The following is a 27,447-nucleotide window of genomic DNA, read 5'->3' as shown; positions in this document are numbered from 1 at the left end:
CAGCCTCAGAGCCGCTGAGTCTGTTAGTGCTGGACACAGTCTCTGCGTATTTCCCCTGTGCAGCTTGAGGGCTCTGCGGCTCCCTCATGCAGCTGCAGGATGAACTGTGTTTACCAGCTGTCCCACTGCAGTGCTTCTTCACAGTTCACTCTTCATTTCCTACGTACCAAAGGCAGCAGCTCTGCTGGTTTGAGGGCTTTTCTTTGGCAGCACAGTTCAGGGGAAGATGGTAGATGTGCTGGAAGATGCTTTAAGTGCTTCTTCTGCTTAAAGCCAGTAGTGAGGTTTAGCGAGGAGCTATTTTATTTAGCACCTCCTTTTTAGTTTTTAAAATACAGGGGAATAACTGAGAGGCTAAAAAAGCCTAAAATTGTCATTGTATAATTGAAATTAGAGCAATTTTTGACAATGCTGATATGATGCCTTCTTACTCAATTTACCAATGTAGCGTGGTCCCTTCCTAGTTTTTTCCTAGTGTATTCTGGGGTAGCGTGTTCAGGGTAGAAAGCAGCATTGCCCATTTTTTTCTGCTTTATCCCTCAAATGACACTTCCTTTTCAGATGTAATCTCAGTTGCAGGTGACAATCACTCTTTTTCTGTTGTTCCAGCTCATTCCACTGGTGTGAAGGACAGGCTTTCCTGCTGCTGTTTGACTACTGTGACAGCACATGCGGCCTTTGTTTATGTATTGAATAACTAACGGTACCAGGCAGTCAACTTGGATATGCTTATACATTGCCTTTATTCTAAAAATGAAACCACATAGCGGAGGGAAGCGAAGCACTAAGATTATTACAGGTCCCACTTCCAATTTCATCTCATTATCTGCTGCAATATGGAGTTACATGCAGCGTGTGCATTGATCGTGTAAGAAAATGTATTTTCCAGCGTGTTCCCTTTTAAAATAGTGTTTATTACTGTGTAAGCATTTATGCTTCCAGAATGATGCAGGTTGTGCTTCCAGATGCCAGTTTTTGGAGCTTCCTCAGCAGAGATGTCACACCAAGTTCAGCCTTAATTTCAATATATCTGTTGGCTTTTTCTTGCTCTGGAATTGAAATCTACCTCAGAGCTTCCTTCTACAAAGCTAGGGCACTCTAAAACCAAAATCAGTGTAGAGGTCAGCTCCCTCTGTTCACCTTGTAGCCAAATGTTAATAGCAGCGTTCTTTAAATAAAAACAGCAAGGACAGACTGAGGTTTGGTAAAAAGCATTGAAATGGCATGAAAGTGACTGGAATTCTGCAAATGATCCCTGTTTAGCAGCTTTTAGAGCTGTATGCAGTGGGATATAGCTACTAGAATACCAGCCTTTAGCAGGGCTTTTTTTTTTTTTTTTCAGGTCAGAAATTCTTAATAGTTTTGAGCTGGTGCTTCAGAGCCTTATATTAGCAAGTCTGACACTAGGGAGTAATATCGTTGGCTTTCATGCGCCTATTTACTGTCATAAGGATTACCAATGTAAGTAAAACTTGCAGGTTTGGGTCTACAAAATTAAAAGAGAATCCTTTTCAAAGCCTGAAACTGCATCAAAATTCAATTTTACCAAGAAAAAAAAATCCTTCTGATCTAGTCCCTGGAATGTGACATTTCATGGGTGTAATAAGGTTACAAACAGATTATAAATTGAAACCCTATAAATCCTTATTGTACTGTACCAAAGCTTCTGCTTTGCATAATACTCTTATTCCTGACTGTTCTTTGTTTTACAAGCTCAAAACTATTCATTCCCTCTCATAATAGAGAACTGGGGAGTCAAAAACACCATGCAAAATCCAAAGGTAATTATCTGAGTCAAAGAACCTGAATGCCACAGTTCACAAACTTCTGAACTTTTCTAATTGCTGTTGTTTGCACAGGGAGACCTCCCCCTTCCTTTAAATGTGTTTTAAATATTGAACACTGTTTTCTGCCAGATTACAATCATTAAAAAAAATCCCAGTACTGTAGATTTAGTACCTGTTTTATCGGTATAGTACTTCCTAGGTGTCCGTAGCAGATGGCCGATCAGTTTTCCAGTCACACCTTGGGTGCGCAAGGGCATTTGAATCTGGCCCTACGCAGTCAGGGTAACAAAGGCAGTTCTTACCTGAGAGCACTGCTGAGTTCTGCTGTTGTCCTCATACTTGTGCTCATTTCATGTGTAGTAAGGCTCTTCTTCCAGACCAGCCTTCGGCTATTCAGATGCTTCTGTAGGTCTGCTAAAACATTGCCCCGCTGCGAAAAGCAATTGAGAGGTTTGGTCAGACAAAAAGCAGCGGAGGTCATGTGAGAGCTATAGAAATTACCCAGATTAGCAGATGATGTAATGAGCTCATTTCTTCTGGGCTTTACCTGAAGGTGAGGATCCTCAGAGGGGTTAAATGAGAACAAGATGGCTTTGCAGGCAAGCCCTCAGAGGCCTCTTGGAGCATCAGTGCAGCAAGCAGGAACAGTGCAAAGAGGGGATTGATTGTAGCAAGAGTAGAGGGAACAGGAAAGGAGTGACAAGGTAAGAGAGCAGAGCAGGTGACTATGGAGTGACACAGTTACACAGTGAAGTGAAGGTGATCACAAGATGCTTGACAGATGAGACAGTGCAGCGATGTACAGAGGTGGATGATTCAGTCATGATCCTGGGTGAGCTTTTTCAGCAGCTGCAGTGAGCCTGGACAGGAGAAGGGATGAGGAAAGGAGCAGCTTGCCCATGAGAAAGGATAGATTTAAAGGATGCTCACACTGAGAAAGGCTACATTTCTGGAGGCAAGGTGCAAGCTCATTTGGAGAGACAAAAAGTGTCCTAAAGAGAATGTCTCTGAAAGAGCATCCACAGTGTGTGTGTCCACCCAGGACAGGTAAAGAGGACTGCTGTTGTGAACTGATTGAACCAGTTCTGAAGATTTTCTATCAAATAGAAAGACTTGTCTTATCCACCCGATTTTATATTATATATCTCTTAGCCATGTAGGTTTAACCAAACAGCTCACAGTCTGTAGTATTTACAGGAAGGAGTGGCCAAGAATGTATTAAGTTTTGCCCCTTTACTTCTTTTTCTTTCAAGCAAGAAGAGCACACTTTAACCTAATTTTAGTGTTCTGGTTCTATTTCACAACGCTGGGCATCTGTACGTGTTTGGTACAGGCATGCGTAATGCAAAGGGACTACGGAGACAGGCATTTGAAACATAAACCCCTGCAGATTACATGCTGTACTTTGTCCAGCACATCTGTTCTGTTCATACACTCTGTGCACCATCAGAAACTTTAAGAAATAATAATAAAGTTTCAGAAAGAGAAAAGAGCAGTCATCTTTTACAGGCAACGCACATGTGTTTGCCATGGGGATGCTGTATAATTCCGAACATAAGTGATTTTATTTGGTTTTCTGATTGTTTTCAGGACCTTAGAAAAGATTGGGATTACCTTTCTTTCTGTTCCAGTATGAACTACTGAGTTTCTGTATGGCTGGCTTTTTCTGCGAGCTACTTATGGAGCTGATACTGATTTCATCTCTGTGCTACGATCATGTATAAAACTCTGGAAGGAGCTTTTCTCATATTCTAATGAAAATAATCACATTTGCTGAGAAATGCAGCCATCTAGTGGCACAGATAAAATGTTGTGGTAGAAAACAGCAATGATGAACTCTATGAGGCAGCATTTTTCAAAGAGACTTTGGGAGGACGAGTCAGGTAGCTCCTGTTGAAATTCCAGCCTTTGTGCACCTTTGAAAGTCCTGCTGTCGGATGCTTTTGTTGTTTTCTGAAGTTGTGCAAAAAAAAATTAAACAGTTATACCTTAATAACTTGAGGTTGGCCTTTGTTCACCCATCTGTTTCTGCTCAGAATCTCAATCAGCGAGAATTAAATCTGTATTTAAATACTCTGCCAAACTGGATCGTGATGAAGGTAACAGAGCAAGCTATTTTTCTGAAAAAGTAAAAAGGTACACAGCCCTGGGCTGACTCTGGATCTGCTCACATAGATTACACTGACCACAAACATGACATGTGCATGAGTGTCAGCAGGCCCAGGGTAGTTGTTCTCAGAGGCTTTCAGGTAGGTCATGCTTCACAATGGCAAAAGCTGGCTTGATGGATGCTTCTGTGCTCAGAGTTTTTAGTTACTGGACTACGTAGGGTTTTGTTTTCCCCACCACAATCTATACACTAAGCCAATACTAAAAGAAAACAGGTAATAAGGGAGTGAGTTAAAAGATTTGATGGAAACTTGGTTTAACAATGGTGTTGATTTTTGAGGTTGGAGGACGTCTTTTTAAAGGCTTGATTTTGTAATCCTTGTTTGTGTTGAGTGGCACTTAAGGCTTCCCTCATCCAAGAAACCATTACTCAATGTGAATCATGTAAGTGGTGCTGTGCATGAGATTATCCAGGACCCATTTAACAGCCTGTGTCCCTGAGGCCTGATCCCAAGCCTGTTGACGTCAGTAGAAATGAATTCATGGGCCTTAGTGGACTTCCAGTGTGATGTGTAATTTAAACCCTGTGTTCTCTTTGGAGTACTGACAATCTTACTTTTTTGGCACCTCAAGATCTCAGTTCACACCTGAGCCTCTGGTCCTCTTTCAATGTAAATTAGCAGTAAGGCCGATGATGAAGTTACATTTCTATTAATCTGTGATCTATCTTCTACCCAAACAGCATATAAACAATGACCATATACATGGTGAGAAGAAAGAGTTTGTGTGCCGATGGCTGGACTGTTCCCGGGAGCAGAAACCATTCAAAGCCCAGTATATGCTGGTGGTCCACATGAGGAGACATACAGGGGAAAAGCCACACAAATGCACTGTGAGTAAAGGGCTCTGGGCTTTGAAAGGGAAGCTGAGGCTATACAGGGAGCAGAACAGCATAGATGCTGCATGTCCTGACCTCTTGTCCACCAGGCATCTACTGGGGAAGAGATTGCTATGTCTGCTTCATTATCCAGCTGGCCCAGATGATAAGAAGTTCAGGAGAGGGGATTCACTGGATAATTTGGCCCATTCTTCAGATTTAGAGAGCAAAAAAGCCCCAGGGGCAATATTACACAGGGCTCAATTTGCTTAATTATTTAAAAGCACTTTCTCTTACAAAGCTACATCTGGGTATTATTGCTGGCCACCAGTCTCCTAGTGATTTTGCAGTGGATTTCTGTCTTAGATGAAGTATGCAAATACTGTCCTCTCCTATAAGAGAAGATTTACATAGTGCTGGAGGCATTTTAACTTGAGATATGATGGATTTTGCAGGGGTAAATTTAAAATCCAAGAAATCAAAACAAAACTAAATTGCGCAAGGTTATAAAGGCTTGGAAAGTTTCTAAACTTTTATAGGTCAGCTTTTACCATTTCTTGCAAGTCCAAATATTAAAATTAATCCAGACTTTTCTTACTTCTTGTCTGCAGTTTGAAGGGTGTACGAAGGCCTACTCCAGACTAGAAAACTTGAAAACGCACTTGAGATCTCACACTGGAGAGAAACCATATGTGTGTGAACACGAAGGCTGCAACAAAGCCTTCTCCAATGCATCCGACAGGGCCAAGCACCAAAACAGGACTCATTCCAATGAGGTAAGTAAACACGGCTTACCAAAAATAATAATAATAAAAAAATCCTGAGTCAAAAAGATCTGCAATGTAGTCATAGCAACTTATTACACAGGATAGACATAGAAATCTTAGCAACCTGAAGGGGATAAGTATTAGACAGCTCTTACCAGCACAATCATCTTAGTGTCACAGGGATCTAAAGAATCTATAGGTCATTTTATTAAGTGTGAGGGAATGGAGGGTAGAAGGGAGGCGAGTCTAAGTATGTGTATTAACCAGGGAAGTGTTTGAAGCTGACTTGCTGTGATCATTTTTCCCTCTGGAGCTCTCTGGGCTCATTCAGCCCCTAGAGCATGTCCTCTTGCCTTGTTGTGTGCTGACATCTGGTGGCTGTCGAGCCACAGCTCTTGCTCGGGGAGGAAAGGAGCTGCAGCCTCTTGCACTCCTCACCACTTCCAGCAGAGCAGGAGCAAAGACTGCGCAGCCAGGCTCCGCAGCATCTTGCAAAGTCCTTTGCAGCAGCTGCTGACAGGTAGCAGCAGAGAAGTCTGCAGAGGCTGGAAAATTTGGGTTGCCATAGAAGTTCTGAGTTATGCATTTTCCCTCTTCCCTGGGCTATTTCACTCTTTCTTTCTATTCTGAAAAGACCTCACAGAGCAGGGATGCAGTGGAGGGAATTTGTTCTTTTCCAGAGAAACTCACTGTGGCAGTCACAGCCATCTCACCAACTCTCAGTGTAACACCTCTGTGTGTTTCCTGTTAGCGCTGACCCCTTTTTATGAGTCGCACCATCTTGGTGCTTTGTCCCTGTTCCTTTTGCCCCATTTCAGGTTACGCAAGTTACATCATATTAATCTCATATCTTGGGGGAGTTCAGTCTCTGCTGATCTCCTGTGACAACGTGACATGCTGGGTGGATGTGAGAGAGGCTGTGGATGTGGTCTACCTTGACTGCAGTAAGGCTTTTGACACCATTTCCCACAGCATTCTCAAGAAACTGTCTGCTCTTGGCTTGGACTGGTGCACGCTTCATTGGGTTAGAAACTGGCTGGATAGCCGGGCCCAAAGAGTCGTGGTAAATGGAGTCAAATCCAGTTGGAGGCCAGTCACTAGTGGCGTCCCCCAGGGCTCGGTGCTGGGGCCGGTCCTCTTTAATATCTTCATCGATGATCTGGATGAGGGGATCGAGAGCACCCTCAGTAAGTTTGCAGATGACACCAAGTTAGGTGCGTGTGTTGGTCTGCTCGAGGGCAGGAAGGCTCTGCAGGAGGATCTGGATAGGCTGCACCGATGGGCTGAGGTCAACTGCATGAAGTTCAACATGGCCAAGTGCCAGGTCCTGCACCTGGGGCACAACAACCCCAAGCAGAGCTACAGGCTGGGAGATGAATGGTTGGAGAGCTGCCAGGCAGAGAAGGACCTGGGAGTGATGGTTGATAGTCGGCTGAATATGAGCCAGCAGTGTGCTCAGGTGGCCAAGAAGGCCAACGGCATCCTGGCTTGTATCAGAAACAGTGTGACCAGCAGGGCTAGGGAGGTGATCGTCCCCCTGTACTCGGCTCTGGTGAGGCCGCACCTCGAGTGCTGTGTTCAATTTTGGGCCCCTCGCTACAAGAAGGACATCGAGGTGCTTGAGCGGGTCCAGAGAAGGGTGACGAAGCTGGTGAGGGGCCTGGAGAACAAGTCCTACGAGGAGCGGCTGAGGGAGCTGGGGTTGTTCAGCCTGGAGAAAAGGAGGCTCAGGGGCGACCTTATTGCTCTCTACAGATTCCTCAAAGGAGGCTGTAGCGAGGTGGGGGTTGGTCTATTCTCCCATGTGTCTAGTGACAGGACGAGGGGGAATGGGCTAAAGTTGCGCCGGGGAGGTTTAAGTTGGATGTTAGGAAAAACTTCTTTACTGAAAGGGTTGTTAGGCACTGGAATGGACTGCCCGGGTAACTGGTCGAGTCACCATCCCTGGAGGTCTTTAAAAGACATTTAGATGTAGAGCTTAGGGATAGGGTTTAGTGGAGGACTGGTTAGTGCTAGGTCAGAGGTTGGACTTGGTGATCTTGGAGGTCTCTTCCAGCCTAGGTGATTCTGTGATTCTGCTTGACCTGTCCCGTATTATGCCTTCACCTTCAGGCTAAATCAGAAAGCTCTAGCAAGGCAGGACATATCTCCACGCTGACTGTATGGTTCTGAAACCACACCAGCTGCATTCATTTTCACGGCAAAATCCTTCTCTAGCTTTCTGTCAGGCCTGTCACAAATGGGCTGGCAGAATCTAGGAGCATTCATCTTGTTACAGTGCCGTGGTCCCTGCAGCATCCCTTGAGTCTCAAGGAAAGCAGAGAGCATTGCACATACCTGAACCTGCCCTGTCCTTAGAGCATGTGGCCTCAGCAGCCTAACAACTACACTGAAGCCCAGCAGCTACTTTGTGTATTGTCACCAATATAGAAAATACAGACAGATGTTCACCAAAGTCTTGCCCATATCTGACTTCCATTTTGTGCACTGTCTGAACCAATCTGTTTGTTGTCTAACAGCAGTTGATGAATAAGATCCTCACAAACTTGCAGACATGCTGCCTGTTGTTTCATGTCAAGCAGTAAGTCACCAAGAAAGGTTATCTATTGCACATCATTTCTGGTAGGTGCAGCAGCAAGGACAATTGAAAAATTCCCTTCACTGTTATTGGGCTAACATCTTAGGCAATGTATACTGATATAGGGCCTGCCGTGAATGCCACTGGAAAGCATCGACCCAATTCAGCACTTCCTCACAGTCCTGTTTTGATTGTAAGTAACCTATCAGCAGATTTAAAAGCAGCTCAGATATCTTGATGAAGATCTGTCATAACCATAAGAGAGCTAGCTGATGTATGCTTCCATAGCATCTTGAGAAAACCTGCCTCAGTAGCTCAGCATCAACTCTACATTACTAACAATTGACATTTTTGCTCCCATTCAAGTCAATGGGAGTTTTTTTCCACTGACGTCAGTGGAAGCAGGCTCAGGCCATAGATAGCTATTAAGAAGCCACATTTGTCAAAGTCTCCCTAGTGCCATGTATAAACAGACAGAAAACCCCTTTAAGGAACTCTGCATGAGGATCTCTTTTTTTCTTGAGGGTTAGTGTAAATAAGACTAAAAATAGTAGTTTCTTGGAAACAATTCAGTAATAAAAGTGAGTGAATGATACTTTGTTTCCCGAGGCAATTAGAGTGTTTAGGAAGGGCTCAACTCTTCCTTTCTAATCCTCTCATAATATAAGAACAAAGAAAGTCTTGGTGAGATTACAAGACAGTACATTTACTTTTCTCCACATTGCTTACTGAAAAAGTGAAATTCATAGACAAAGGAAGCTAGTTTTAAATAAAGTGAGTGATTAGTTATGCTAGTAGCAATAATATTACTATTGAATATATTGATGCAGTGTGAAAATGCTTGTGGAATTGAGTCCTGTGCTTTGACATTTAAACTAGTGATCTGACGGGGCCAAGAAAGGAGTTCTTCCTCAGATACTCCTGCTTGAACAAATGTCCCAACATCTTCTGAAGGGGATTGTTTGCCTCTGTGTACTGCAAACAGGATATCGAACTGCTGAGAGCAATGGACAGGATTCAAAGTTGGGCCAGTCTTCATAAATTCATAAATTGCCATAGCTCTCTTGGCTCTGCTGCTGTGGTAAGTCAAAGCTGTGCCAGTTCGTATCATGTGAGGCTCTGCCCTCTGTAAGCTGTGCAGCATTAATGAGTACCTTCAAAACCAGGGGGAATCAATAGGTTTGACTAGATGCAGTCACTCTAGAGACCATAAATTAGATAACAAATTCACTGTGAAAGTGTAGAACTGTAGCACCAGCTGTGCTCCGAGGAGTTCTTCAGGAGTCCCATATGGAATTAAATCTAATTTAAGTGTTTTTTCCTGGCTTGGCAGAAACCGTATGTTTGCAAGATCCCAGGCTGCACAAAGCGCTACACAGACCCCAGTTCTCTCCGGAAACACGTGAAGACCGTGCATGGCCCGGAGGCACATGTCACCAAGAAGCAGCGGGGAGATATCCACCCGAGGCCTCCGCCACCCAGAGACCCAGGCAGCCACTCTCAGACACGATCACCGGGCCAGCAGACTCAGGGTGCAATTGGAGAGCAGAAGGACCTCAGCAACACTACCTCAAAGCGCGAAGAATGCCTCCAAGTGAAAGCGGTCAAGGCAGAAAAACCAATGGTATGCAATACACCGTGCCATTCCCTTTGTCCTTTCTCTCTTTGTAACAGCTTAATAATCCCTTTATGAAATGCTCAAACCCATAAACTCTAGCTCACAAGGTTGGGTTTTGTGAGGTTTTCCTTTTCGTTTACATTGTAAAATGTTTTTAAAGCCTAAGAAATAGCAAATAAAAAGATTACATCTAGTCTGTGCAATATGCAGTAAGTGCAGTGCTGGCAACTCTCACAATAATTGTTTCTCTTAAAACTCCATCTTCTGGAATCAGCATATTATGAGAAAATCATAGCTTTCATTTTAAAAAGGCAGTTTTTTTCCACTCTCCTGTTTACAGAAGACAGTTAGAGAATGTGAATGCTGCAGGCTCAAAACCAGAGCACAAATAAAACTCAGTTCAAAATACTACAGTGATAATGTTGACAATGGTAACTATGGAGAACCTGGAGAAAGAATCAGATTTTACGGGCTTGAGGTTGTCAAGTCTTAACAAACTGTATCAAACTGCAAACGGGATAAGGTGAATATCTTTAACAGCAGGAAGAGATATTTTGATAATATTTGATCTCTGTTATGATGTGGCCTCTTATGTTAATGTGATATTTAATCTAACTTGACCAAATTAGTCTAATTTAAGTAAATTAAATTGAATTAGTAGTTGAATGTTGAAAGGACCGTATTGCTCTTCTTAGAGCTTCTGGGTAATATTTATTCCATTTTCTGACATGCTAAATTAAATTAAGAAGCTCTTCTTTCATCTGCCTGCATTCTGTGGACCATCTTGTCCACAATGGTTAAAACTAGTAAAGGCAGTCCCTCCATCCTTTTCCATGTCTGGGTCCACAATTCATCTGGATCAACCCTTGGGCACTACACCTATGAGGCCTCCAAAAGCTGCTCATATGGTTAACCTTCGTGCTGTAATTCAAAATGATTACTCACTGAAATACAAGTTACTGCTATGTTGTGCCAAAGGCTTATGCCCAAACGGTGGAATATTAATCCCGAACTCATAAACTTACAAGAACACAGAGTTAACTCCCTGTGAAGTCCCAAGGAGACCCTCTGCTCTCTTTGGTGATAGCTACCTTAGATTACAAAGGAACAAAACCCATTCACCTCTTGCCTAGTTACCTAAATCCATAGCATTATTGAGGTATATTGAGCTGTTGAATATAGATGGTTTCAATATGAATAAAACTTGCGTCAGAGGGATATTAGTTCTGATTACTTGCATAGTGTTTGATATTTCTCACTGAAAAGTATCTTCTAAAAACAATCCTGTGTTTCCTGTTTTTTACTGCATATATGAATTGAGATATGCTTTCTGTTTTTTAACTAATCCGATGTCTTTTCTGTCTAATGCTCTTAAATGTCTTGTTCTAACTTCCTAAGGACAGTGGGTAATAAGGTGAGGGCATTTAAACTTTTCTGCTGTTTTTCTTATTGCAACATTATTTATGTCTTTATTTTATCCTTCTGCCTGTTGTCCAATCATTCATTTATTTAGTAATGTGCAATCCATCAAACTCATTCCCAAATGTAATGTGCTGTGAGCATTTTGCAACACTTGACATGTGAAAAATCTGACTTATATTGGTGAAATGTCTTCAGAAATGTCTTTGAACCTTCCCCTCTAGATGAAATAGGTTTTTTTGCTTTTTTTTTCTTTTTCTTGTTGCACACCTAGAAGTATATGTTTCCCATAATGCTGTTCTTACTTCTGTAGCCTACCTCACTGTGATCTTGACACGTGGCTACAAGAACAAGCTTCTAACCATTAGTGCTCTTCTTCCATATGGCACGGAGCTATTGTCCAGAAGCGTAAGCTCTCTTCTGTGTAATAACAGTTGCTTCTATTCTTGTCACCAAATCTGCCATGGCCAGCATTTGGAAATCAACTTGCTCAGTGTGGCCTCGTAAATTCTAAGTATCATCGTTCAAGTTAGAAATAATAAAATACTTATTGCATCTGAATGGACTCCTCAGGGGCATATGAAACTAGAGTATTGCCATGCCTCTCTGTCTTCATTCACTGATGTTAAAAGAGAGAGCCGTCACTGCTACCTCAGAAATGCTAGCTAGCATTTTTTGGTAAGAGTATTCATAAAAATCACAGGCTGGTCAAAAACAAAACAAAATAAAGCAACAAAAAAAAGCTGAAAAACATTAAATATTAACATGAAACTGTTCTTGGGAGCGAAATAGTAACTGCATGCATAGATTTGTGGTCACAGTGATACAAGCTACAGTAAGATGCTGCTTCCAGAGACTTCTGTCTGTCTTGCTGTCTGTTTTGTTTGTCAGTCTATTTGCCTTAGTATTTCAGTTTGTTAGAGGAATTTTCCCATTCTTTTACAAGAACCTTATGAGTATAAAAAATAAATCAAGCTTGTACTTCCCCAGGAATCCTTCTACATCAGCAGGGAACACTGTTAAGAAAGAAGAAACTATTGCAGCAGATTTATATTCCCATAGATAGCAGGCTGTACTGTGTACTTAGAAGATTCTAATGAAACAAAGGATTTGATTCTGTGGATCATCACCTTCTTGATACAGGGCAGAGATGAAATAATTTAGAGCATGCTGCTAGGGTCCTTCAGGACGCTGATAATATGATACAGTATTTTTGCACTGATGCTCTGTCCCTGTTTTATTACACGCCAACATTTCTGGCCAACCACTGCTTGTAACAATGAGCCTTAAGCTTGGAAAATACTTACGTTCTTTAGCCACAAGTCTAATTAAAAAAAAAAAAAAAGGCAAAAAACAAATTCCAGTGCTGTTGGAATCTTGTTTGTTTGTTTGCTGCAAGCCTAGCTTTGCAAATTAGACCTCATAACGTGGCTGAATTATGATCTGGTTTATTGACCTGCAGTTTCCATTGGGAACAGTGCATACCCAAAACATGAGTATGCATACATGCATGCTCATGAATGGTATGAAGTGATATAATTCCCAATTATGGGAATAACTGACATAAATGGCTCATGTTGATATAATATATACTGTCAGCAAGATATTAAAGTGGATTTTAGTCTCAAGTTTTGCAATGGCATTCATTGCAGTTAAAGTCAGTATTCTAGAAAGCCTCCTAATGAACGACTGCTGTCATCATTTAATGCTAAACTTTTCTTTACATTTGGTATTCTTTGGCTCCATTCAGATACACATTTGTTGCAAGTACCCTGTTAACACTGTCTGCTTAATCCCCACGTTCTTGTGTTTCTTCTTGCACTCCAACAGACATCTCAGCCAAGCCCTGGTGGTCAGTCTACATGCAGCAGCGAACAGTCCCCCATCAGCAACTATTCCAACAATGGGATCGAGCTTACTCTGACCGGTGGCGGTAGTGTAGGAGACCTCAGTGTCATCGATGAAACCCCAATCATGGACTCTACCATTTCCACAGCCACCACAGCACTTGGCTTACAGGCCAGGAGGAATATGACAGGGACCAAATGGATGGAGCAAGTGAAATTCGAAAGGTTGAAACAAGTTAACGGAGTGCTTCCAAGACTGAACCCCGTTCCACCTTCCAAAGCCCCGACCTTGCCGCCTCTCATAGGAAATGGTGAGATTCATGTAATGGGAGCGATAACTCTTTCTGTCCTTAAATTTCTTGGTTGCTATCTCAATCTTGCAGCCTTTGTAAAAGACTAGCACAGTTTATGAAATTCAGAAGCTGTGAGAATAATCCGTAAATTGATCACTTTTTGTTTATCCCCTCGTTACAAGTCCTGCTACCAACCCTGAGGGACGACCGATAGTCCCATGTTTTATAGAAGGGGAGACCAGCAGGAGAGCCATGTATCACATGTGAAATATTCTCTACAGTTAAAGGTTTGGACCTAAGATCAGCATAATCCTGTCTTATTTTTAGGCAAGGCAGATGAATTAAATGTCTACCAGTTCATTGTATGGAATTCTTGCAGACAAAACCTTAAAAAGACGCTCTTTGTGCGCATGCACTGGACTGCCCTTTAAACTGCTTCCACACATACAAGTAATCATATGTACAGATACTACTGCTACTAAAGGGAAATATGCATGAATGGGAGCAAGGTGACCCTGAAGATCCATAGCTGTTTTTGTATGAGCTGGTGCTCGTTGCTAAAACATATGTCCCTGCTGCCTCTACATTGCCTGTGACATACCTGTAGGTTTCTGCTTTCTACCCAGCAATGACTGCCCAGGTTTTCTGAAACACATTCAGTCAGAAAAAAACTATGTAAAATTAAGAAATGCATTCTGTTTACTTAAAAACAAAACAAAACAAGGAAACCAGCAAAGATGTTTTGCAGTTGTTAGGAGTTATTTCAAGAACATTTCAAGAAGTCTTAGAAATGACCTTGAATAGCCTCCAATTTGTATATTTTGCCATTCCATGCAAATGCCTGTTCAATTATATTTTGCCTATAAAAAGCTGTCTTACAAATGTGTCCTTCTGGCACATCAGTCAGCATAGTTGCACTGCAAGCCAGAGGACTACACCAGCTGATGACAGTTTGTGGCTATGGCCTATAAATTTTGTGCTGGGATTCACACTGAAATGTTACCATTGAGTCTCTAAATTAGCTTTTAACCTAAGGACACAGTTTTTATCCCTACTTCTTTCAATAAAGATCACTGCTATGATGATGTAGACATTCCCTCTGTACTCCCCTTACTTCTTTACTGGGTGTTTTCTGTACCAGTTTTGGGGTAATGCCTGTTTGTTTAACTGTGAATTTTGCCCCCAGGTACCCAATCAAACAGCAGCTGCAGTGTCGGAGGATCCATGACTATTCTGCCGAACAGGAACGAACTTTCAAGTACGGACATCACTGTGTTGAACATGCTGAACAGGAGGGACAGCAATACGAGCACAATCAGTTCAGCCTACTTGAGCAGCCGCAGGTCCTCTGGAATCTCACCTTGCTTCTCCAGCCGGAGGTCCAGCGATGCCTCGCAGGCTGAGGGAAGACCACAGAATGTGAGTGTTGCGGACTCGTATGACCCCATCTCGACGGATGCCTCCCGGCGCTCCAGTGAAGCGAGCCAGTGTGATGACCTACCAAGCCTTCTCAGCCTCACCCCGGCCCAGCAATACAGGCTGAAAGCTAAATATGCAGCAGCTACTGGTGGACCCCCACCAACTCCACTGCCTAACATGGAGAGGATGAGCCTCAAAACAAGGATGGCACTCTTGGGTGACTGCAGGGAATCCGGAGTATCTCCCCTGCCTCCAGTGAATGCCCCTCGAAGATGTAGTGATGGTGGGGCAAATGGTTACAGCAGGAGGCATTTTTTGTCTCATGATGCTCTAGGAAATGGGACAAGGAGAGCCAGTGATCCACTAAGAATGGTCTCCGATAACCTCTCTGTCCCTAGAGTCCAGCGTTTCAACAGCCTTAACAGCTTTAACCCTCCTGCTTTGCCTCCATCCATGGAAAAGCGCAACCTCGTTCTGCAGAATTATACCCGTTCTGAGGGTGGCATCTTCCGTGGCTTCAGCTCCCCCTGTCCTCCGAGCATCAGTGAGAACGTCGCCCTGGAGGCTGCTACCATGGAAGCGGGTGGCAGTTTGAATGATGAGGATCTGCTGCCAGATGATGTGGTTCAGTATCTGAATTCCCAGAACCAGGGCATGTACGACCACCTGTTGAATAATGTCCTAGACAGCAACAAAATGCATCACGGCGCAGTGTTAGGAAATAACAATCCCAACAACTTTGACCAAGCCCCTCCAACGAGCAGTCAACCTGCCAGCTCCGAGGCGGACAAGAGCGACTTGCCCATTCAGTGGAATGAAGTAAGCTCAGGAAGTTCTGACTTATCTCCTTCAAAACTGAAATGTGGTCAGCGCTCAGCAGTGCAGCAGACTCGGGCCTTCGGACTGTATAACAATATGATGGTTCAGCAGCAGAACCCGGAGAGAAGCAACGTGGCCCAGCAAAACGGCTATCAGAACCTGATGGAAAACAACGCTTCCTATGGTTTACAGCAGAACACGGTCCTTGGCAGCGGAGCCAGTAATTCTTTCGGCATGCAGCTCAGTAAGCCTTACAGTGAAAGCATCAGCAGGCAACCAATGATTTCTGGGGCAATGGACAATTCCTGTGGCATGGCAATTCAAGGGCAGAAGCTGAGAAGCGGCACCATGCCAGTGAATGGGAACCAGCAAAACTTTGGACATCCCATGGCTTCCAGTGATCAAGCCACCAGTATGGCAAATGGATTGCACAACAGGAATATAATGGAGCAGGAATATTTGCAAAGCCAACCAGTTGGAGATGGAATTCATTACCAGGGAGTCAATCAATCTGATCAGATGATGCTAGGGCAGGTTAGTCCTACCTCACAAAGCAGCCTTTATCAAGGGCCACAGAGTTGTCCGCCGGTATCTCACACCATTGGTAGCCAGCCTTCAGGTTCGTTGGTGTCCAAGAGTTATCAACCATGTGCCAATTACAGTGGCAACAGACGGCAAAATGCATTGAGGAACAACCTGACACAACAGCAAGGACATGTAAGTGATGGCAACCAGACGTACAGGGTAAACACCGTTAAGATGGAGATGCAAGGTCAATCACAGCAGTTCTGCTCTAACATGCAGAATTACTCTGGTCAGTTATATGACCAAACCACGGGCTTTAGCCACCAAGCTATGAAAACAGGTTCTTTCTTTGTTTCAGAAGCTAACTGCCTGCTGCAGGGGACTGATACTGCAAACTCATCCGAGCTTCTTTCCCCGGGGGCTAACCAAGTATCAAGCACAGTTGACAGCCTTGACAACAACAGCCTAGAGGGTGTGCAGATTGATTTTGATGCTATCATAGATGATGGGGACCATGTCAGCTTAATTTCAGGAGCCTTGAGCCCGAGCATCATTCAGAATCTCTCCCGCAATTCCTCACGCCTCACCACTCCCCGAGCGTCTCTTACATTCCCAGCTATGCCCGTAAGCACAACCAACATGGCTATTGGGGACATGAGTTCTTTGTTGACCTCACTTGCAGAAGAAAGCAAGTTTCTTGCTGTTATGCAATAGACATGAAAAACAAAAACAAAACAAAAAAAACCTTTGGAGATAACAGATGAAAAAAGACTCATATTTTTTAGTTGTGTATGTATTTTAGCAATCTCATCTCACCTAAATGGGATGTGTTTCAAGTATATTCCTTTTATGGAATAAGGACTCTGAAAACCCTAAAGTGTTCTAGGGAGAAACTGTCTTCCATTTCAGTTTTGAATCAGTATTGCTACACCCATTCCCCCACCTCTCTCTCGCCTCTCTCTCTTGCTCCCTTTTTGAATGTCTGTACGCTTCCTTTTTCTTTTTTTTTTTTAACTGTAAACCAATGTAAAAGTGTGATGTGCATGTTTTTGTTTTGTTTCTTTATTTTTTTAAAGAAAGATCTGATGAAACGACTTAATTTTCTGTTCCACAAAAGAAACTTGACTTTTTAAACTGTTGCAATTTCTCCCCTATACATATAGGCACAAAATAACCTGGCACAATGTAAAGTGAACATGAAGTGAGGAAATCCCCTCCGGATGCATTGGATACATCACACTGAGGTGGACAAACAATTTAGACATGCACTGCCATGGTACCCCTGAGCTGTAGTTTGAGGAGCACATGAAATATGAGGTTCAAGCAAATAAGAAATTTAAAACCATCAGCCCTTTGATCCCTAGCAAATGTTTAAGGTTTTTGTAAACACGCATATAGATAGATGTCACTGCCTCGCACAATGATACTCAGATTGTGTCGTGTGCGCTTAACCCATTTCAGAGGAGGGAGAGGACCAGAAAGCTATTCTTAGTACAACTCTTTCTTTCTTTTTTTTTTTTTTTTTTTTTTAAATCTTTCTCTTTTTTAAATGACTGGATAGTAAAATTACACGCCTGTTCTGTATTTTGGGTAGTCTGTAATCCCTTCTTTGCACACTACATTGGTGGAGAGATGTTCAGGATCTCATCATGGATTATTTCATATAATGAAATAATGAAACTCCAGTATTCCATGCTGGGAGTTCTTTTTTGTTTGTTGGTTTGTTTTTAAATACAAATTGTTGAAACATAATGTACTGAGCCGCTAGTTCTCATTCGTAGCAGCTATTCCTTTGCCAAAAGAATTGTCTTGTACATCGCTTCTAGCACATACAGCTTCATAGATGGATCATGTGTTTTAAAATAAGTAAATGTCCATTGACATAATACACAGTTACAGCTTCAAAGGCATCGTGGTCTTGGCATGTAAAACCAACAGAAAAATAATAGCCCTGTTCTCAGACTAGCCAAGTAAGTCAAAGTGATTACAAGCAATCTGATAATCTTGAATATTTTTCCAGTGTATCCAGGCCTTTCAAAATTAGAAGATTTAAACTGCCATTAAAAATAGCAAAGAAACAAGCTGAACGGCAAGTTTGTCTGGTAACTCATCAAAACTTAAAAATACCAAACCAGTTGTCTACACTTGGTGAAAGTAATGTGCATTTCACTTTGAGTCAGTGCCTATGCTCAGCTAAACCAGCAAACATTGGACTTAATGCCCTGTGGTCGTGAAGTTATTCCCTGATAAAGGTGGATGGAATTTGCTCTGTGACAGCCATCTCTAGTAGCACTTTTTTATCTGTGTTGTGCCCCTGAGTTGTGCCACCGTGCTCCTGAGTAAATAGGTTGGGATGGAGGACCTGGACAAGAGCAAGGTTTAAATTCACCCATTGCTAGAAGCTGCACTGAAGTCCAGCCCTCACAGTCTTCTCAGTTAAGACCTCATATTTAAATCCTGCTAGGGGATGCAAATGGTGCTGGCACTTACATTCATGGATCTGGTGTATGTAGGGAGTTGTAGACTTATAATGAGGAAGGGTATTTTGGTCTGTTTTGGACTACAGATACCTATTAGCCTGGTCAGAATTAGGAATAGCACCTGAAGGTGACACCTACAGCCTAGAAGGCCGTAGTACTCATTTTTTGACTGGAAAGAAAGGGTAAAATGCCAGTTTGTTCAGGGCATAGAATTTGAGAAATGTGTAGGAATGCAACCTAAGTGAAGCTGTCTGATAACGTAGATTTATTAACAGCTGTTAAAATCAGAGGAAGAAGCTGTAAATCAGAAAGAAAACATCATGGAAATCTAGTGCTGGAACCGTATTTGGGCTTATCACAGCATGTACTAAAAGTGAGCTGGAATGTCAGCGATCAATACAAATAAATAAAAAAAATCCCTCGATATTCTACAACTTTTATCAGCAGTCCACTCCTGTCTTTCTCCATATCTTTGGCAAGGATTTCTTCCCTTATCTGCATTATGAACGTGTATACCTTCCCTCTGTGCTCTTTGCCCATTGCTGGTTCCCCTCGTGACCTTCCTGCCCATCATCAGCTTGGACGGCCCTTCTGTAGAGGTCCCCAGCCTGCAACTGGGAATGGGGCAGAGCTCAGCATGGCAAATGGTTGTTTGGCTGGAGGGGTGCTTCAGCAGCCACATTTTACCTTGCAGCACACACCCCTGCTGAGAAACAGCATTATAGACATTAGGAAAGGCTGTGCTCTCATCAGCTGGAAGTATTTCAGATGGTTCTCGGTAACCAATCGCTGGCTGTTTATTAAGCCATCAATTACATGTTTATAAACAATTTCAACAAGGAGACTTATGACTGGGAGTAGGTGGCTTGGGAGAGAAGCCTTTTATTGTTATAGAGCCAATACATTAAAAAAGAAAACTTTTTTTTTTTTTTTTTTTTAAACTCAATTTTCCAGTTCATAATTGTATTTACTAGTGCAGTTGAAGCTGGGAAGCTATTAACACATGTGATCCATCAGAGCTTAGAAGGATCCATTCCCATTGCTTAGGGCTAAAAGGGATTGTTTGAGTAGCTAATTTGCCTTCCTGGATTTGACAAACCTTTGTCACTCACTTACCCCTGTCTCTGGCCAACAGTGTGTCTTGGCCTAAACCACACGTTCCAGAAAGACATCCAGTTTTCATTTGGAGATGTCAAAGAAACAGAGACTCCACCATATCCCCAGAGAGTTTGTACAAATGCTTTATCATTTTCACCGTAAGCATATGTGCCACTTTTCATATGTAAAGGTATCACTTCTCAGCTTATAGTATCTTCTCGTGCTTTTCTGTTTGATGCTGAAGATGTTGTTTTGATACTTGAGCAGGTATCAATACATCCTAGGCCAGCTATCTTGGGTTTTGGTTTTGTTTTGATAGAGTAGACTGAGAGAGCCTGGCACTATTAGGTTTGAGACCAGTTTTAAGTCGTTAACCACCTTCTGGATGTGTGTTAGTCTGGAGGAAGTCTCACTGACATCACGCTCAGGTTTACTAGCACAGTTCTACTACTCTTCTTCCAGTTACAGAGCTGGAGCTTGCCTTTATGTGTCTGGCACATCAAGTGGCATTACCATGGCAGTTAGAAGCCCACCACTCACCTAGAAAATGCAGATTTTCACTCTTGTTTTTTTTTTGGGGGGGGGTGGGGGATTTTTCCTATTTTTTAAAGCATTACAGTGGGCACAGACTGACTTGAAATCCCCCTTTCTTCTAATAGCTATGTGGGGATCTTCCAGATCCATTACTCTTGGCCTTGGGCACATCCACCTCACTCACATTTTTCCAGGCATTTTTGCTTTCCACAAAGTGGGAGCCACCAGGGAGAGCTCATCTATAAGGAAAGGTATTTTTGCAGAGAAGTCAGTGGGCTTCCAGAGCAGGTTTGCTGGTAAGTACGATGGCCTAGTGCATCCACACAGCAGATAATGTTATTCTCTCCTAGGAGAACGGTCCCAAATGGTACGTGCATTAAAATGCTGGCTTGCTTTCTTGCTTCCAGTCATTCTTCCCTCCCCTCCCTCTCTCGATGAAATGGCCTGTCGGCTCGCCCACACGCGTTGCGCAATGGCTCGCCCTTCTGAACAGCAGTGTTTATATTCTCGCAATGTATGTGCCTTATTTTGTGTTATCTTCTAACAGAGAGGGACCAAGATACGTTGCCAAATTTTCACAAGGAGGCTGTACTCTCTATTCAGCTAATAGCACATACCACTGTTAATAGTGTCTGAAGTGTCTTGTAAACCTCTGGTATCACGTGTTATTGTCCTTGGATTGATAGAACGTCTTCTATTGAAAAGTTACTGTTGTCAGTTCTGCAGATGTGTAACATAAAAATGTGTTTCTTTTTCACTTTTTTTTTTAGTTCTTTTTTTTTTTTTATAAAGCTTGTAATCCTTTTTTTAAAAAAAAAATCTGTAAATACATTTACGTACAGTAGGAATAGTGTTCGGCTGTAACAGGCCTTAGTGGTCTTCATTTGATAAACCTGCAGTTATGATCTGATGTTTCTCGAGCCTTAGGTTGATCTGAAGGGTCTGTAGCACTGTGTACATATAAACTGTACTTCTGCTTTCAGAACCACTTAGCTCTTTTGTAACAAAGAAAAAAATGTTTCTTACAATGTCAATAAAAACACAAAAGCCTTTGTACTTAAGTTCTTAGCTTTCAGCTTTTAAAATATCTCCTTGGGGGAGGGAGTTAGTTTTTAATTTCACTGGAGAGCCTGGTTGCAATCAGTGCATGTATCGGTTCCACTGATGTCCGCTCGGTTTTCTGTTTGTGCTTCCCAGATGATTGCTTCATTTCATTCACATTTTAAAAACCGACGGGGAATCAAAACAGGGCGTTTACCTACCCTTTAAAGAAAAATGGCTGTGGGGGTGCCGGACACAGCAACACATGAAACTACAGTGTCGCACAGATAGATACAATTTTTGAAAGGAGGGGAGGAACCAACCTGGTTAACCCTCCACCACAGGAGAAAGCATTTCAGAGGTCAAACCCACACTGCGTTAGACTCTGTCCTGCTATACTGGGGCTGCATTTTCTTACCTCATTCACCAAGCGTCTCTCCCAAAGGCTCGGCCACCCACAAAGCAGCACAGGGCAGGGGAAGAGATGCTGATGTGGCTGGGTTCGTCTGTACATGGCCACTGTGGTGGATCGTTGGGTGGCCTGCATGTCTTCTTCAAAGCTGGGATTTTGGACAGATTTAGTGAGTGTTACTGTTGAGGGTAGCAGTCATGGGCTTGTACATAGCACACATGCACAGAGAGTGAGATCAAGTTAGCTGGGGCAAAAGCTATAGAAGTTGTGAGGGAAGCTTTGTTTTAATGTGACTGAGCCATTCTCATTTCAAGACTTCTCTTTCAGTTACTGTATCTTGGCAAGACCTGGTCTGGTCCACTCAGTGTGCAGCATCCTGCCTTGGCCTAAATACTTCAACCATTTTTGCGGTAAAGGCATGTATCCGTAAATATTTGTTTTTATTTCATGTTAACTTCCCCTCCCCCCCACATACACTGTTTGGCCATTATTAAGCTTTTGTAATTTAGTACAGAGCTTAAAGTTTGGGAGGGAGAAAGGGCAGCAAGGAGAGGTGTTGCATGTCCAGCTGAGAGGCAAGAGAGACAGGAGAGGCCTCACAGCAGGAGTAGCTGTTCAAAGAGACCTTGTGGCAGGACAGGGGGTTGGTGGTGGCCTCCTCTGATGTTCTACCACCCAAAATCCTCCCAGAGTGTGGTGGTGACTCTCCCCACCAGCATGGTTGGCTGGCACGGTGGGTGCTGTGGTGCTCACAGCTGCCAGCCCCCTGAGGCCTGCTGCCCTGCGGCAGAGGGAGGCAAGCCTCAGATAAGGACATGACGGAGCAGTCAAGGGCTCTGTGCTGACTGCAGGGGTAAGCATGGTGTTTCTGAGCCTGACCAGTCCCCTGTTGACAGCAGCTCTTTGTGAAAACATCATTCAGGCCTGCCTTGTGCTGGCCATTGAGCAGAAGGGCAGCTGACAGCACCTACCAGCCCTTCAGCTGCTCAAGTGGAAGCCCAAGCAGAAGACCTGAATGGTCCAGCCCTGTGCACAACATCCATCAGTCTGACCCACTTGGAGATGAGGGCCTCTCACATCTGACACACTAAACAGTAAAGATGTGCCCGTGCAGGCACAGGAAGAGCTGTGACTTGATATGATACAGCTCGGCGTCATGCCAAGTCCTTGGGAAACCAGGAAATAGCAGGGCAGTCTTGGTTTGTAACATCCAAAATTAGTGGATGCTTTTGACCTTCAGTTAGTCTGTGTTTTGGTGCCAAAGCTGTAAATTAATTAATTGAATTCATTAAACTAGTTTCTTACTTCAGAGGGGCACGTACCCGAGAGAACTGCTGTTTGAAAAGCCTGTGAAGTACTATGGAGATACATGGCACCGAGCAGCAAGGCAGGAAAAAAAACATCCTAAACAGACGATGTGAATTTAATACACCCAAACGCCAAACACAAGGGCAACACAAAAACTGCTGATGGCAATAATACAAAGAGCTGAGACCTGCCTTGGTAGGGGATGGACCAGGGCAGGAGAGCACAGGGAGGGCTGAAGGTGCTGCTGAGGTTACCAGGCTGGCTGTGAGCCATGGCACCATAGGGCAGGCTAATGTCATTTTTTCCTTTCTCAATGTTTGTGGGCTCGACTGTGCAATCTTCATACAGTTTTTTGAAGGGGGGATAATGGGAAGGAGACTGCTTGTTCTCTGCATGCTGAAACACAAGCTATTTGTGTTAGGAACATAGCTTTGTTACATGATTAGTGCAATGGGAGCCCCTAGGCACCACTTCCCAGTACAAACAACCAATAATAATAATAACTCATGCTAAAATTGTTTGCTATTTAACAACCTGGGCCTCTTTCCACCCAGGGAAGCACATAACCCATTTGTGTTTCCACTGCCCTTGTTCCCACTGCCTCCGCCCGTTTTCCCTCTCTGACTTCGGACTGGCCCAGCAGCTCTCCCAGGCAAAATGGAGTGGGTTTGGGCCAGGCAGAAGGAAGAACGGGCACTTGATAGGAACGCTTGCACCCAGTGCCTGCCTGCACAGATGCCTCATGGCCCCGATAAGCCTGCACACAGATGCACCACTAGCCTCGTGCCTGAGACGATGCTGTGTCGTGTCTCGCCGAGCGTGGCAGCGGCACAGTTGGAGCCAGGAGTGGTGGGCAGATCAGATGGGAATGAACCGTAAACAGGATCAGTTCCCGGGGGCTGGCTGAGCTGCTCCAGCCTTTGCCAGCAGCACCAGGATCTCTGTCAGGTCTGTGGGGCTGTCGCTAAGCCACCCTGCTCTACAGAAAAACATTGCTAATGTTCCCACGACCAGAGCAAGACAGAAGAGACAAATAACTTGGACAGCAACATGAAACAGTGGCAAAAATCTGGAAGGCAGAGCAGGAGAGAATAAAAAAACACGAGGGTGGAAAGCTATGTAGTGATCAAAAAGAGCCCCAGATGGATATGAGCTGAGAAAAGGCCAGAGATAGAAATAGCAGTGCTAATTATCCAAGCTGAACGACCACATTGCCACTGTACCTGTGCACTCTCCACCATCCTTGGAGTCCCTGTGCTAGTGACAGGGAGCTGCCAGAGCTGACTGTACAGGAGGCACCACGGGAGATGTGTGTACCTCCCTGTCCTCTCTGGCTGCACCTCTGCTGCTGGAAGATGTCCCACTTCTGCAACATGAGCAGAGAGCCTTATCCAGCCCTCCCAGGCCATAGGAAGAACTCCATGTGCTGGTCTTGCCTTGAGGCAGTTTGGCTTGGAAGACCTATGGCACATCCCACAGGGCTGGAGGGTCACGGCAATGCTTTCATGGGCCAAAGGCTTCATCTGCCTGAAGGGCTGCACCTCAGGCTTGTGCTTGGCTGAGCGTGAAGCCAAGCAGCAGTGGCACTTGTGGTGGCCACACCACGGTGGTGGGGTGGGCCGTGCCACGCTGTTTGACTCACCTGCACTGCACTGCATGCAAGAGATACGGCGGGGTTTGAGTGGCCTTCCTTTAAAAAGAGACCGTGATGGCATGAGGAGCCACTGATGGGCGGAGGAAGAGGGCTGCAGTCCCAGCAGCACGCTTGCCCAGTGCTGAGACAGGTGGATGGGCCTGTGATAAGTCCAGCAGCCCAGCCCTGGTGCAGGGCCCAGAGGAGGAAGCAGCCAGGTGCTGCCTGCTGCAGCCCAGTGAGGACCCATTCTCATGGGTACAGGGAAATCCTCCTTTCTTCTCCTGACCCCAAGATTTTTCCAGCAGGTTATGACTTTTGGCCTCCTCACCTGCGCTGTGTCTCTCACATTCATCACTACCTGGAGGCTCATCATCCAGGGGAAGATAGCAGTGGGGCAGCAGAAAATGCAGGTTTGCAGGGCTGCTGCAGATGGCAGGGTGTTTTCCTCCCACCAACAGTGAAAGTCAAGCTCTCCTTTGTAGTTCCCCTGGGAGAAACAACACAGCCAGTCCTCCAGGGCCGCTTTCTTCTCTCCACATCACCTTGGAGCAAGAAAACTCCCACTGCTGCCCCAGCCGGGAAGTGCTGTCCTCCAGGGCACCAGCACTGGGGCCGTGCCATGCTGCTGTTGTTCCTTTTGCTTCTAAATTTGAGCAGCTTGTGTCCCTCTGCAGCCTGCCGTGCAGCGTCCCCACCCCTGGCACGCCACTTGGCCTCTCTGCAGGCTGCTGGCTGCCCGGGGCTGGTGGCATGGCCCTTCACACCTTCCCCCATCCAGCCCTTTTCCTGCCTCAGATTTCTTTCCCTTCTCAAGGCTGGCCTGTGGCATAGAGGGAAAACAACAACAACAACAAAACAACAAAAACATTTCATGCTGTTTTTTCGCTCCATGGCTGCTCCCCTGGAGATTGCTGCTGTTTTCTCCAAATTACAAGAAGCAGCTAAAACGCTCAAAGCTGTGCAAAGCCGAGCCACACAATTAGGAGGCAGCAATGCCTTTTTCAGCTCTGTGGGGTGCAGTCTTGAACCAGCATAGCACTTCTTGCTTACCTTCACGTCCTGAAACAGCTTGGGTTTCAACCAGCTCCTCACCCGAGCGCTGCTTGGCTCTGGTTCAGCTGGAGCATCAGCAGAGAAGGCGAGGGCTCAGCACCGGCCAGCAAAGTGCTGCCGGGAATCCTCCTCTGCTGGCTGGCTGTGTGCTGCACCTCAAACTGGAGAGAATCAAAAACCCAGCGCTGTTCCCAGTCTGCCCCAGACAGCGTCATTTTTTAAGTACTGGTGCCACTGCAGCGTGTTTGCTGATCATGAGTATTTGGTCAAAGTCTTCTTTCTGGTAAATGCTGGGCCACCGCAGCCAAAACATCAGATTTAGAGGAGACAATACAAACAAAAAGGCTACAAAAAGGCTCTATGGTGTAGAGCCACACAATGCACTCAGCTAAAAGGGGAGCAACCCCATTTCAAATCGAGAGCACCTGTGAAAGCTGCTCACATCCAAGCCAGCTTTTCCTCCTTTGTCCAGTGCCTACCAAATCATTTTTGCAATTGAGGAGGGCTCTGGAAAGAGCACCTGGGACCCTCATTGTGCAGGTGGGCCTCATGTCCTCACCAGCAGCACAGCTGGGCCAAGGGTTGCCTTGCTCTCCTTGGGGCTGGAAACCCCACGGCTCTGACTCAGCTCTGGGAAGGAGGGAAAGGAAAACCTCCCTGCAAGGCAAACAAATGGCAAAAACAAAACTCGGAGTGAGATGGGCCAGCTGCCTCCTGGGAAAGGCCCTGGCTGGCAGGAAGCAGCATGGGATCACCCCGTCCCTATGTCCTAACCCTGTGAGCACCCATGGGGAGTGGGACATGCAGCTGTCAGGGGAGGACAACTACTGCACGATGCAGCAGTGCCGCATTTGCTTGGTTTTGCATGTGCGCTTCCAGCATGCAGCGTCTTTCCATCTTGAATTAACCCTGTTCCAGTATTTCCTGCTCCTCTTCAAGGGCCCAGCAGCAATCCATCTCCCCCTAGATGTGTGCAGTCCCCTGGGCCCTGTCACCGCCCCGGGCACGTCTCTCTGCCCGTGCACCAGCTTGGCACATGGCTTTGGCCATAGCTCCAGGTGAGCGCTGGCTGTTCAGCGTGCATTTCTCTTGGTCCCTGCTGTTGCTCATCCACCCTTGCTGCTGGGGACTTGTTCAGCTCCTGCACTAGTCCCTTGTCCAGGCAAAGCAAGGTGTCATTCACAAACCTGCAGCAGGAAAAAGCTGTCTTTGAGGCCGAGGTCTTCTCAGTGGTTCAGTGCTGCCCCTCTGTGGGAGTCCTGGCTTACTGTGCGGTGCCGTCCTGGCTGCCGAGCCAAAGCCACCCACTGCCCTGCTCCTGCCCGGTGGGCTCAGCTCTGGAGCACTGACCCCCTGCCTCCCCACGGCTGAGAAGTGGGAAAATGCAGGTTACTGGTGTGCTTGTTGCTCTCTCTCCAGCCCCATTTCCAGCCCATACCCAAGACCCTTCACCCAGCTGCACTGTCTATGGGTGTGAGACCTCTTTGGCCTCTACCACCCCCATTCTTTTAGATGTCCCAAAACTAGGCAAAACCCTGTTTTGGAGGAGCATTGGACAGGGAGATGCAAGGGTCTGACAGGGCACGTGAACATTACTTTGCCTTGCCTTTGCCCCTTCCCACTGGGAGAATTGGCACGAGTGAATGAGGCAGTCCCCATCAGCACTATGGCCAGGAGGCATCCGGTAGATACACAGCGGCATCTTGCAGATACTCTAAGTAGCAGCTGGGGATGGAAAGCGAGGAAAAGCACGGTTTTGTCCTGGAAGGAAGGTCGGATGACTGCAATTCCCTGGGCTGGCTTCTGGCCAGCAGAGGAGGTAATGAA

At 44.9% G+C, this 27,447-nt stretch overlaps 1 protein-coding gene and 1 long non-coding RNA gene across 5 annotated transcripts in view; one reads left to right on the top strand and one right to left on the bottom strand.

The window, feature by feature from the left end:
* The window catches only part of GLI3 (GLI family zinc finger 3), a 217,507-nt gene extending 196,276 nt beyond the window's left edge, over nucleotides 1–21,231 (top strand). For all 4 annotated transcript variants that reach the window (XM_005014945.6, XM_027451340.3, XM_027451339.3 and 1 more), the window contains 5 exons: nucleotides 4,639–4,788; nucleotides 5,385–5,549; nucleotides 9,452–9,742; nucleotides 12,986–13,313; nucleotides 14,482–21,231. In XM_005014945.6, the coding sequence (XP_005015002.1) occupies nucleotides 4,639–4,788; nucleotides 5,385–5,549; nucleotides 9,452–9,742; nucleotides 12,986–13,313; nucleotides 14,482–16,772 (3,225 nt within the window). In that variant the 3' untranslated portion in view covers nucleotides 16,773–21,231. The remainder of the gene's footprint in view (nucleotides 1–4,638; nucleotides 4,789–5,384; nucleotides 5,550–9,451; nucleotides 9,743–12,985; nucleotides 13,314–14,481) is intronic.
* LOC140001550 (uncharacterized) lies at nucleotides 500–14,758 on the bottom strand. The gene is made up of 3 exons (XR_011806845.1): nucleotides 14,656–14,758; nucleotides 2,090–2,217; nucleotides 500–1,098 (listed from the first exon to the last, which is right to left on the bottom strand). It is a non-coding gene; the product is annotated as an uncharacterized lncRNA (long non-coding RNA).
* Nucleotides 21,232–27,447: the final 6,216 nt, after the last annotated feature.

Source organism: Anas platyrhynchos, chromosome 2 (assembly GCF_047663525.1).
Source record: "Anas platyrhynchos isolate ZD024472 breed Pekin duck chromosome 2, IASCAAS_PekinDuck_T2T, whole genome shotgun sequence".
In the NCBI taxonomy this organism is placed as follows: Eukaryota; Metazoa; Chordata; class Aves; order Anseriformes; family Anatidae; genus Anas; species Anas platyrhynchos.
Note: the sequence above shows the minus strand (reverse complement) of the source record. Positions and strands in the feature narration are given on the sequence as shown.